General features: G+C 39.7%; 1 protein-coding gene across 2 annotated transcripts; it reads left to right on the top strand.

Moving 5' to 3' along the window:
* The first annotated feature begins 368 nt into the window (after nucleotides 1-368).
* On the top strand, nucleotides 369-11,038 carry SIFa (neuropeptide SIFamide). 2 transcript variants are annotated; one of them, XM_083142463.1, is made up of 4 exons: nucleotides 369-409; nucleotides 6,946-7,088; nucleotides 8,448-8,554; nucleotides 10,874-11,038. In XM_083142463.1, the coding sequence occupies exons 2-3, from the start codon at nucleotides 6,968-6,970 to the stop codon at nucleotides 8,537-8,539; spliced, it is 213 nt and encodes a 70-aa protein (XP_082998589.1). In that variant the 5' UTR covers nucleotides 369-409; nucleotides 6,946-6,967; the 3' UTR covers nucleotides 8,540-8,554; nucleotides 10,874-11,038. The 2 variants fall into 2 exon arrangements, with proteins under 2 accessions (XP_082998589.1, XP_082998590.1); XM_083142464.1 differs by lacking the exon at nucleotides 369-409 and adding an exon at nucleotides 3,524-3,536.
* Nucleotides 11,039-11,400: the final 362 nt, after the last annotated feature.

Genomic DNA, 11,400 nt, shown 5'->3' with positions numbered 1-11,400 from the left:
TTGCATGGGAAACCAATTTCAATCAATTACCGTGGCCACGCGAGATGCAGGCCCCAATGTGACCTCCCTCCAAAAAAGTCAGCGGCGTCGTGTTCGGAAGGAAGGCACTATTTTCCGGGCGGCATCTCATTTTGCCTTTGTCCCTGGGAATATAATTGAATCAGAGGCATCGGCGGATGTTTCGTTACGAGGTTCAACCCACAATTACTTTACCTCCTTCCACGAAGCATGCGTGGGTAGGAGGTCGGTAATAGGTCACTCTTCGCTCTCAATTTTCAAACACTTTTTCTTTTGTCTCAGGTTTTTCTCAGGGCGGTTTGCTTGTATATATTGCCCGGGTGCGGTTCTTTGGGCATCAGAAGCGACGGGTTCTCCTAGCAACTAAGACACTTCGCAGAATCGCCAGAAGGTGAGTACGCAGCAGTTGAACAGTTTGCAGGAGTTCAGTAGAAGCACAGCCGCAAGGACTTGCAGTCACTATATTTGAAACTCATTGTACGAATTAATGGGGGATGCCAGGGATGTTTTTATCCTGCCCCCAAAGAGAAAGAAATTGAAAACATATACCATTCCTTAACGGTGGAAGCAACACCACTGAAATATCATTCGGGAAAAAAAGTTATTTAACCTTTAATAATTGCATCCTACTTGGCATCTGAAGTTCTATTTTTAAATAGTCCATTGTTTTCTGTTTGTATTGTCGTCGGATGCAGAGGTCTTACAAAGAGCTGCCACACTAACGCCAACCTATTGCTATGGTAAATATATTTCATATCTTTTGTTTCAGTTGAACGGGCATTGGAAATTTTCTAAAGTTTTCTCGATGTTACTACTATCGGATGAAAAATTGTATACTCGAGTTTGGAAAACTAAATATGTTGACCAAGGCAGTAATTTATTTTATTAAAAACATAAACTAAACGTAACGTTTCAACCTTCTAGCAAGGTCTTCTTCAGACTCTGCACCAAGTACAAATGTAACAAGATACAAAAACAGGACGATATATGTACACAAACATTACTCCCCTCCAGACTATTAGAAAGTTGTTCTGGAACATTCTAGCAGGTGGCTTTCCCTTTTCAACTGTACCTTCACCTGAAAGTGAATGTGGTTGGACTCTTTATCTCACGCTCTCTTTCCTTCATTCTTCTTCCTTCTTCTCTCCACTTTCTCTCTTGTCCTTTCCACTCTTTCTAACACCTTCTTCCATTCTTTGTTTAACTTCAGTCCCCCATTCCAGTTCATTGTGTCTTCTTCACCTTTTTTCTCTATTTCTTTGCCCTCCTTCCATTTTCTCACTAGTATTCTCTTCTCCCTTCCTATCTGCTTAGCCTCATCCCACTCTATGTCATGTCCTGTTTCTCTCCTGTGTTTAAATATCGCATTTCTCTCTCTTATTAAATCGTACATCATCCCTATGTTGTTTCAACCTGTCTTTCAGCCTCTTTCAGCATATTTAGTTTCTCATATCATGGAAACAAGGCTTAATGGTGTTATAATCGAGTTTGGACTGCAATTAAAAATTAACCAGTAGACCTACAAAAAAAAAAAAACAACTAGTTACAACAAAATTTCGCTTATTCAATTCTGCGTTAATCTATGGTAACCAATATTTTTTCGAGTATGCCTTCCATTTTTGTCGTCGTGAGAACAAATAAGGCTTTTTTTTTTTTAAAAAAAAGGATCGCTCTCATGAAATTCTATAAATGAAAACGGGGAGTCCGATCGTGACGATATTTTGGTACTATGTAGGCAGATAGGTTCGAAAAACTGTTCTTTTCAATTTTACAGAACAACTCTTTCTTAGTATTGGGTAGTCCTACAAATACCATATTGGTCTTGTTTTGAAGCTCTTCGCATCTGTTTTTAAAATCCTTTATCGTTGTCAATTCACATTGCGAAACCGATTTTATACAAATTTTTATTCAGCGGAATAAAGATGTGCGCGGAACGTGGCAACATTGAACACAGCGCTGTCCGCTGAACCGCGGAAACTGCGGACCGTCAGTGAGATTCAGTGCTTCTAATATACACACTGGATATCTTCACACTATTTCAATAGTTTATTTCACGTGGGATATCGGGTACACAACACATACCTCCAGCCACCTTTTTTGGGTTAATTTTTTTACTCGTGAAGCCAGTGGGTAAAAGAATCTACACACTCTCTTCGCGACGGGGGGACAGGGTACACCGAGATGGGGATTTTGTGAATAACGGCCACGTTTTAACTGCTTATCTAAATAATTTATAAGGAATAAACCTCAATATATCAAAAGGGAAATGGGCGTTATGCTATTTGTACAGAACTTCAGATACTATATATTTGTTGAACCTAGGGACAAAGTTATAAAATGGATGGGAGTGTATGTTGAAGGTGCGAGGTGTAACAAATCCTACATATTTACAATATTGATATTGCGGGCACTTCAGCACATATGTTATATTTGCCCTCACACAATACGGGGGGGTACCTCTTAACTAAGACAAAATTGAGGACAGACCCTTAACAATAAAATTAAATCTCTCTTAAAAATGGAATAATGAAGTTTTTAATAAACTAATTCATTGATTCATTGCATATTGTCTCTGAGGACTGAAATATCTTTACCTATTGAAAGCTGAGGCTGTAAAGAAGTACTCAGCACACGCAAGGACAAACACAGAACACAATCCAACAGAGGTCTATACTAGCCGTAGGTCCAGACCAGGAGCGTATATTCTAGGCTAGCTAAGCTATCTGCGAAGCCTGAAGTCTAGAGAATAAAATTCAGGAGGCAAATCGATCAGAAATTGTAAATAATATTATTCATATCAGTGAGATGATGCTGATTCTGGAGTTGGCAACCCGATTTCTTATGAGTTGGCAACCTGACCACGTGACATAGTGAGATAGCCCATATCTTGGACTCAGTATACGCCACTGGACCAGACGCCAGAGCCTCGTTGCCCTGTAACATTGCATTTACCGGGGTGTAGGTGAAAGTGAGGTTGACTTTTGGGGTGCCTTACACCCCAATTCTCGAGCAAGGAATGCACCTTTTGTTTATTCTTACGTCCACCTCTTCTTACCATCTTCGTCGTCGCTATTGGCCTAAGAGGTAGAAGGCGTTAAACGACCAGACACATGTAACACGTGCTTGCGCGATTAGTTCAGTGGCTAAACCGCACGGTGGCACACACAAAGGCTTGTAAATATTACACGAACATACTGGTGCAGCCGTTTACCCTCTGTTTCGAACTGAGGATCAATTGGAATGACAATGCCAGGTTTGCCTTTGCTATTAAACAACGGGCGACTCGAATACAGTGTTGTCCGATATTATTAATGCCTATATATTTGCATTTGACGGCGCGCAGTTCGAGCAGAGAATTCGTTAGCTGAAATTGCCATGACGTGAACACTGCTCTGGACTTGACCCGAATTCGATCCATTCTTTCATATCTATCAAATGACGTACGTTGGAAATACTGTATAAAATGCCTGTGGCGAGGGACTTCTTTCTACACAACTGGGCTCTCTCCGCCGAACAAGGTATGGCTTCTGTAGTAGATATTAAGGGCAAACGCACAAGTCTTTTGGAGGGAAACAGCGCTGACTGTGGTACCGCGGGGTCAAATGAACACTTATTTATTGACACCTTTCTCTCTTCAGTTTCACAAACTGTGACTGCAAAGTTAGAAGTATTTGGCTTGAATCCTGATAATTACTTGTTCCTTTACCGAGCAAGGCTGTAGTTCGTAGTGTTGAGCGACATCTGGATTCTTCTATATTGCTCATAACTAGAGCTCGGAAGTTGAGGAAAAATCCTTTTTTTTCCTAGTGTCCGAAGACGAGGCCCAACATAATATATGTTCAGTTTGGGTCATTGTAGGCCAGAAAAAGGTGGGTTTTATTTGTCCTTTTTTGCCTTTTTCAGCGTTTTTTGTCTTATTGGTCCTTTTTTAGCCTTTTTTTTAGGTCTTAACAGCTTTTTTTGCAACTTCACCTTCTTTCGACTACGTTTTTACTGCCCGTTCTCAATTCGAATCACCATCAGTTCATCACCTCTAAAACGTCCTTTCTGTAGTAAAGAAATAAAAAAAGGAAAGAAACTTCCCAGAAACGAGACCATGTGTTCCATACCACCAGAGTTTTGTATTTTTTATTCATTAAATATGTAATTAAAACTGAAGTTATTAATAAATTTGGATCACATTTATACGTCCTTTTTTCCGTTTTTCGGTTCTTTTTCTTTAATATTTTTAGGTCTTTTGTTTTAGCAATTTATAAGTCTTCAACTTCCGAACCCTTCTCATAACCGTGCTTTCAATAATTTCATCTACGCGTTATGGATGCCATCCCAGTCAGCGCTTGAAGTGGAAAATGTTAGCTGGTGGGATGTTTGATCGAGCCCTGTTAGTGGGGGGATGCTTCTATGGTTTAACAAGCTGGCAATGATACAGCTTGGGGGATGCTTTGCGAATGTTTTGCTAGCTGAGGGGATGCCATCCCCCCGCATCCTCCCCTCTATTCGAGCACTGACCCAGTAAAGCATCCTTCCACCCTGTGCGTGTTGCACGTATTGATTCAGATACGATTGAAAGCTGTGTCTTTCAATAACGTTTCACAATTTGGTTTCTTAGTTTGTGGTCGGTTATTTTAACAGGCGTCCTGGTAACATCGTTGCATAGGCGTTGGGAGGGGGAGTCGAACGGTTCGGTGAACCCCCCCTGGAAATTGACATTGTTCATCAAAAGATACAAGAAAGCCGAAAGTTTGTTACTCTTATTGTTAAGAAAATAAATAAAGTTCATTTAGTTAATATTCGAACAGAATAATGAAAGTAAAAATGCATTGGATCGAAAACATATTTTACCATTTCATCCAAAACACAAATGGTTCCACAGTTTTCAGAATTCTAATAATTACAGTTGTAGGTGAGAGGCCACACAACACACTTTATAAGAAAATAATTCCCCTTACATTTAAAGCCTTTTCTTGAACGAGACGTGAAAAGGTTCATATCAAAATGCATTCAGATGCTAACTGCATAAAATGCAAAATAAATAATGGAAAATAGTTGTGCTGGTGGTATTCACTCGTTTGGTGGATCGAGTCTACCAATTTATATAATAATAGTAATTATTATTATTTCGAATAAAATTTATTTTTGTTAGTTTATAATATTTATTATTGTATAATAACATTTATAACCGTGTTAATAATACTTATTATTTATCTACTATTGAACTTTTATCATTTGCCTGACCCCCTGCAAAAAATTCTGGCGACGCCCAAGCATCGTTGCCTTGTAATCAAGGGATATCGGGTTCGACACTCGGTGGAGGCACATAGTGGTTCAGATTTTACTTTTAAGCTGTCTCGATTAGCATATATGTGCATAAAATGAACTTAAAAACAGATCTCAATTCGATTTTTCACCTAATTAGACCAGTTTCCATTATTAGGGTACAGGTGAAACTTTTTGAAAGTGTAAACACCAGAAACATTCATGACCTAGCCAGGATTCGAACCAGAAATCTCGGTGGCGAGAAACTGCTGTTGAGGAGGCTTGGTCGCCTCTCCGTAGCGTAAGATGTCTCTGAGGGCGAAGACCTACGAAGCGGCTTTCCATTGGGTGACGCGTGGTCTGCGCATCGAGTCCCATCGCCGCTCTTTTCTGGCTTTCGAGACCGGAGATCGCCACCTCTTTTCAAGTACCTTTTCAGTTGTCCCCACGACGCTGGGAATTGTGCTGGTGTTCCCACCGGGAATCGAACAGCGATCCCTTGAACCAAAGGCTAGATCGATAAGTATTTGGCTATTCGGGAGCCCGCTTCCTCGTTTAGTTATACAGTAAAATCTCGTTAATCCGGACTAATGGGGGAGGGGATAAATTGACCGGTTTAACGAAAGTCCGGATTAACGTAAATAACCTAAAAGAACAGTAGAAAGTGCATTAAAACTCTGTTCATAGCAACAAAACACGTTTATTATGGTGTATTTAAAGGGCATAGGCCTAATACACTATACAGTACAGTACAAAGTCTGCGGGAAACAGAATTTCATCAGTGGTTGTCTGCCTTTTCTTTGGGAAGTTCTTTTGTTGACTTCTAGCGGCTTATCGGGATCCGGATTAACGAGGTTTTACTGTATATAAATTGAGAAACACTTCTTGCCAAAATTTCACCGCTAAAACAAATACTTTTACCATTGAGTAAAAGAAAAAAACCTTCACAATATTTCATTGGGGAAAGAAAATGGTTTAATAGGTAGTGCTTCAAAACTATTCATAATATATCTGGATTTTTCATCCCAACCGTTCTCTGGCCGTTAACAAATGTCGTAACGAGACTCTTACAGACATTTTATTGTATTACATATCCAACAAGTGAAACCAGTGAACCAACTTAAAAGATAGTCAGAATATCTTCCTCAAAAAAATTGAGAGGCGTGGGACAGCTGAAACATAAAGTTGTAGCAACGCTGTAAACCTAGGTCCAATCTACCTGTACTGCACTTTACATAAAATATGACGATCGGTACTTTTTTTAGTACTCCAACTAGTGCTTTTTTTTTTTTTTTTGGAAAAGATCTGACACTTCTCTCAACAGATGGCACTGTAAACAGTTTTAGATCTTTTTAGGATAAAAAATCACTTTATGTCCATTTTATTAATAATTTATGTGTGTTTGTATAGCTCATATAAATATAGCATAGCATTGAAGTTGTTAGGAAAAGTAATTAAGCTTTGTAAACATTTCTTGAGCTATTTGACTCCCCTTTACCATGAAAAGATAATGTAATTTTATACTAAAAAATAGAGGACAGGCTTGGAAGTATTGAAAAAATAGCAATCGTCATATTTTATGGAAAGAAAAGTGCATTTGTTTTCTGTTATGAAAGTTAACACCTATGAGACTCTATACACATTGACTCAAATAGTCTTGTTTCCTTGCAGCAACTCTTGGTCAATCCTCACCATGCAGAAGTCCATGCTGTACGTTTGCATCCTGGCTGTTGCCGTCTTCCTCATGGTTCAAACGGTGGCCGCAGGATACAGGAAGCCTCCCTTCAACGGAAGCATCTTCGGAAAGAGGGCAGGTAGGAGCAGCTGTACACTCACGGGCACTTCTGTGTTGTAACAACCTCATTACATTATAGTTGTATGTTGAATTGCTCATTTTTTATTTCGTCACAGACAACTAGTATCAGAAGGACAAGTAGATAACGAAATTTACAAAGTGAAAAACAGATCGGAATAATGGATGTAGACTTAGGTGGGCAGGTCATATGGCACGAATGTGAGAGGATAGAAGAGTTTACAGGATTCTTGTTGGAAAACCTGATGGAAGGCCAAGACGAAGATGGAGAGATAACGTTGTGATGGACCTAAAGGAAATCGGTAAGAATGGAAAATATTAAATTGATCTTGCCCAGGATAGGGACACATTGAAGGCTTGTGTTGCTGCAGCGATAAACCTTCGGGTTTAAGAACGCTAGAGAGTTAGTTATCAAGAAGTCTAGAATAATACCATTGCGGGTATTTAAGCTTGTAAATTGTTGTAAATGAGTACAAAAGAATAAACCTTTTATTAAGGTTAAACAGATAACAAAATACGTGAGTGTTTAGTTTACCGGGTTCGAATCTCAACCTCCATATAGGCGTTCGTTGTAAGTGCAATCAAGTTTCAATCCATCTTAACTCATCCTCATCGTCGCGATTACCCAAGAAGTAACAGATAAGCGATGTAAAATAACAATAATGCAAAAGCAAACAAAGGCTGGAAAGGAGTCTTAAAAAGGTGATTTAAACGCAATCGTAGATATCACAGAACATAATAAATGTTTCCTATGTGTAATTTCAATGCAAAGAAAATAATAAAGTTACTGTATTCCTTTTGTTTTCAATATTAATGATAAGGAGTACTTATACATGTCATTCTTTAGTGCTTAAAATAGCAACCAGTAATTTCAAATGATAGAACTGCAATCTTTTTGGTGTTCGAATCAAGATTGTAGAAATGTGTTGTCAGTAATGCCACCTGTTCCCTTAGAGGGATCAAGAAATAAATGCTCACCTTTAAGAACAGAGGAAGATATTGTTATGATTGTCAGTTTACAAGATACATAAGCTCTCCGAGTTTTGTACACCAACAGTGAATACCCATGCTTGCGCATGCGCGCCAAAGTGTAATGCGGGTAGTATTCAGTAGAGCAACAGACACGCGACGCGACGGTAAGAATGTGGACCATTTTGATGTCTCCATGGCAACTCAGGAGCACACACCGAGTTGCGTTGACCATTTTCCTAAACTCTGAAAGTTTCTACATCAAGGGTGTTAATAAACCATTATTTACACTATCAATTACTTATCGATCCCTCTAAAAGAAACACGCGGTATTGTAATGTGCTGCTGTTGTGAATGTTCGTAGAAATTCAACAATGACCTTCTCTTGCAGATTATGACGGGACAGGCCGAGCCCTCTCCTCCCTCTGTGAAATCGCCTCCGAGGCCTGCTCTGCCTGGTTCCCCGTAGCCGACGCCAACTGATCACGTTCTCAGAAGGTAAGTCCATTACACTCCATTCTCTTCTTTCGTCTATTTCCAGAGAACCTCCAGATATCTGTAGTTTGTTAAGAATTCTGGCTCAACTCGAACGTTTTGGAATGTAGCTGATGATTGGTGATACTGCAGATTGGTGTTAATTGTCGATAAGGCGATAATGAAGTCTTGAACCTATTGGAGAACTGGTGAACAGCATCTTCGCTTAATGCAAAACATGCTCCACCAGCATCAACATAGTTCCTCAAACATTTCAACATGTTGTTTTGAATTCTCACCGACTTCCGTGCCGGAACACAGCGCGCTAAGACGCCAGGTGTCGCGGGTTCGGTTCGAAGCCAGGAAATAGTTGTTCCTTGTCAGCGTCCCTTCACCTATTTCATAATATCATCCATCACTCATGTTCATCGTTGCGATTAGCCAAAAGTGGAAGAAAGGAGACGCTAAATAACAATAAATAAAATCAAAACATGAGGAACCAGAGCAGTCGTCTCAGATGTCAAAATCTCCCATGTGGCAAAGTCCGTGGGATTGAGATCAGGTGCCCGTAATGACCACCATGGTCCCTTCTTCCACTACAACGTCCAGGAAACATGTTATTCATCCAGTTGCGTATGCGCAATTGGTTGCAGACTGGCCATAGACGTGCTGTATGAGACAACTTTCGCTCGCTTGTACTCGTTCGAGACTCCTAGCCTCGAGCGTGTACAATGGAATATAATTTTAATACGAAAATAATCGTATGTAAATTATCAGTCCTGGCAGTTTCAGCCCAGAATCATCTATTTCATTCTCATATATCAGTGTATTGGTAAGATAGACTGAACTACATTTTAATATGGAGATGATGACTGTGTTCACTTAAGTTTCAATTTCACTGCGTCTTTCATATTTGATTGCGCACTACCACAGACAAATTACGGTTACACGTGTACTACTGGGTTTCGAGCGTATACTGCTCGTTTTGCCAGTTGGAGCGTTATTCGCTTGAGCGAAGCACCTCTCAATTCTGTACGCTATCTAGCGTCGTCCGTGCGAACTATTTGGATTTCGAGCGAAATCTTCTTCACTGTAGCACTCTACTGCCCACCATGTACAGTATTTGTTAGTACGCATTTGTATTTCTAATTACTTCTAGAGATAATCAGTAAATTCGGTGGACAAAAACATATACCTAAGTTTATATTAATGCGAAATTATTGTTCACCGTGTCCCTCTGTAAAATAATAAAGCACATGGTCAGAGGCGTCTCCTGAACGCATGCGGTGAATGCTGCGCATGCGTCAATTGTGGGAAAAAGGACAGCTTGCTCTGCGACGACATTCATGAGCATTTCTACATTCTAATTTCTTCATATAGGAGAAGTATTTATCTTACACGAGAGCGCTCAACTAAGATTATATTACATTTGTTGGATCAATTGTGGGAACATAATTATTACTTTCTTTCACTTCAGATCCAAGAAATGTAATATAAGCTTAGTTCAGCGCTCTCGTGTAAAATAAATACTTCTCCTATATGAAGAAATTAGAATGTAGAAATGCTCATGAATGTCGTCGCAGAGTAAGCTGTCCTTTTTCCCACAATTGACGTATGCGTTTAGGAGATGCCTCTGCAAATGGTATAGGTTACAAGGCGAATCGAGAAAGCTTTAGAATGGAACCAAGCAAGAGAAATGTTCTCTATTCCTTTCTATATCGGCTATTTTTAAATTTAATTTCTATTTAAATCCAAACAACAATCTCTTAGTAGTCGAAAATCTACAGGTTAGTCAATAACCATTCCATGAAATTACAGAATTACGTCACATACTAGAATTGATGTCAATACGCAAGAACATTATTCTACTTTATTGTAGCATTTTCAATGTGCAACTACTCAATTAATTAAAGGTGGAACAAGTATAACAGTTCGTTAAATAATACATACCATTAGGCTATCATATTGTCTAGCATATTAAGGTTACACGCAGTAAAGCAGTTCTAGGAAGTTCAATACCTTCCTCTAATAAGAACTGTTTTAGAAGGTTTTGTATATTTATGTTTCACTTACGTCACAAACTGTTGCACTGTGGCTTCGAGCAGCCATGATTGAGTACAGTTCTTGTAAGCATACGGAATTCAAACGGGCGGGCGGGAGATACTAACGCAAGACATTCGGGATTCAAAACAAACGCGCAGTTGGTGCAGATGTAACGAACGCTACGTGGTGGACATTTCCTTGCAAACGACAAATAACATTGGCCGCAAACATGGCGGCTGTGCGCATCCTGATGTCACATGAAACCCACCTATCAAATGTCTCTTTTCAATCTCTTTACAGATTGCAGCTGCAACGCGCGTGACGTTTCTCGCCCGTGTCATCGAAGCTGACGTCCCACCAAGGCGCTGAGATGATCCACGTCACTGCGATGCAGTTGCCATGCTTCCTTTTGTAAACCTCTTAGACAGGAGCCACCTCTGTACACTTAAATCTCTAATAAATACACATCACATTTGAAAATTAACAAGCTTTTTCTGTCATTTCTTCAATCTCCCATTCGAGAAATTCAAGACTGTGTATGTTCTTTGAGTGCATATGCTCGGATCGAAACTGGATAGATTGTTTAAGGTGGTATCCGAACCGCTGTGCAATGCGTTTCAACAGGGGATCGAACCTGGGCTTACGCCTGGATCGAACGCCATTGAGGGGATTCTGCAATCCATGATATGCGATTTTTCGATATTCTCAGTATATCGTAACATCCTTAGCATTGTTGTGTAGTTCAGTCATTCTACAGCTGGCAGAAAAGTTAAGAATGTGTCAACTAAGGTAGGAGGTATTGTGCATTGTTGGATGAATGGCAAGAG

This window comes from Lepisma saccharinum, chromosome 21 (genome assembly GCF_977018435.1).
Source record: "Lepisma saccharinum chromosome 21, izLepSacc3.1, whole genome shotgun sequence".
Classification (NCBI taxonomy): Eukaryota; Metazoa; Arthropoda; class Insecta; order Zygentoma; family Lepismatidae; genus Lepisma; species Lepisma saccharinum.
The sequence above is the reverse complement of the archived record's forward strand: the minus strand, read 5'-3'. Positions and strand labels throughout refer to the sequence as shown.

Bases quoted from the DNA above. Each gene is read 5' to 3' on its own strand.
- SIFa (XM_083142463.1), top strand. From the start codon at position 6,968: ATGCAGAAGTCCATGCTGTACGTTTGCATCCTGGCTGTTGCCGTCTTC. The intron at 7,089-8,447 runs GTAGGAGCAGCT...CTTCTCTTGCAG, and splicing joins CATCTTCGGAAAGAGGGCAG to ATTATGACGGGACAGGCCGA.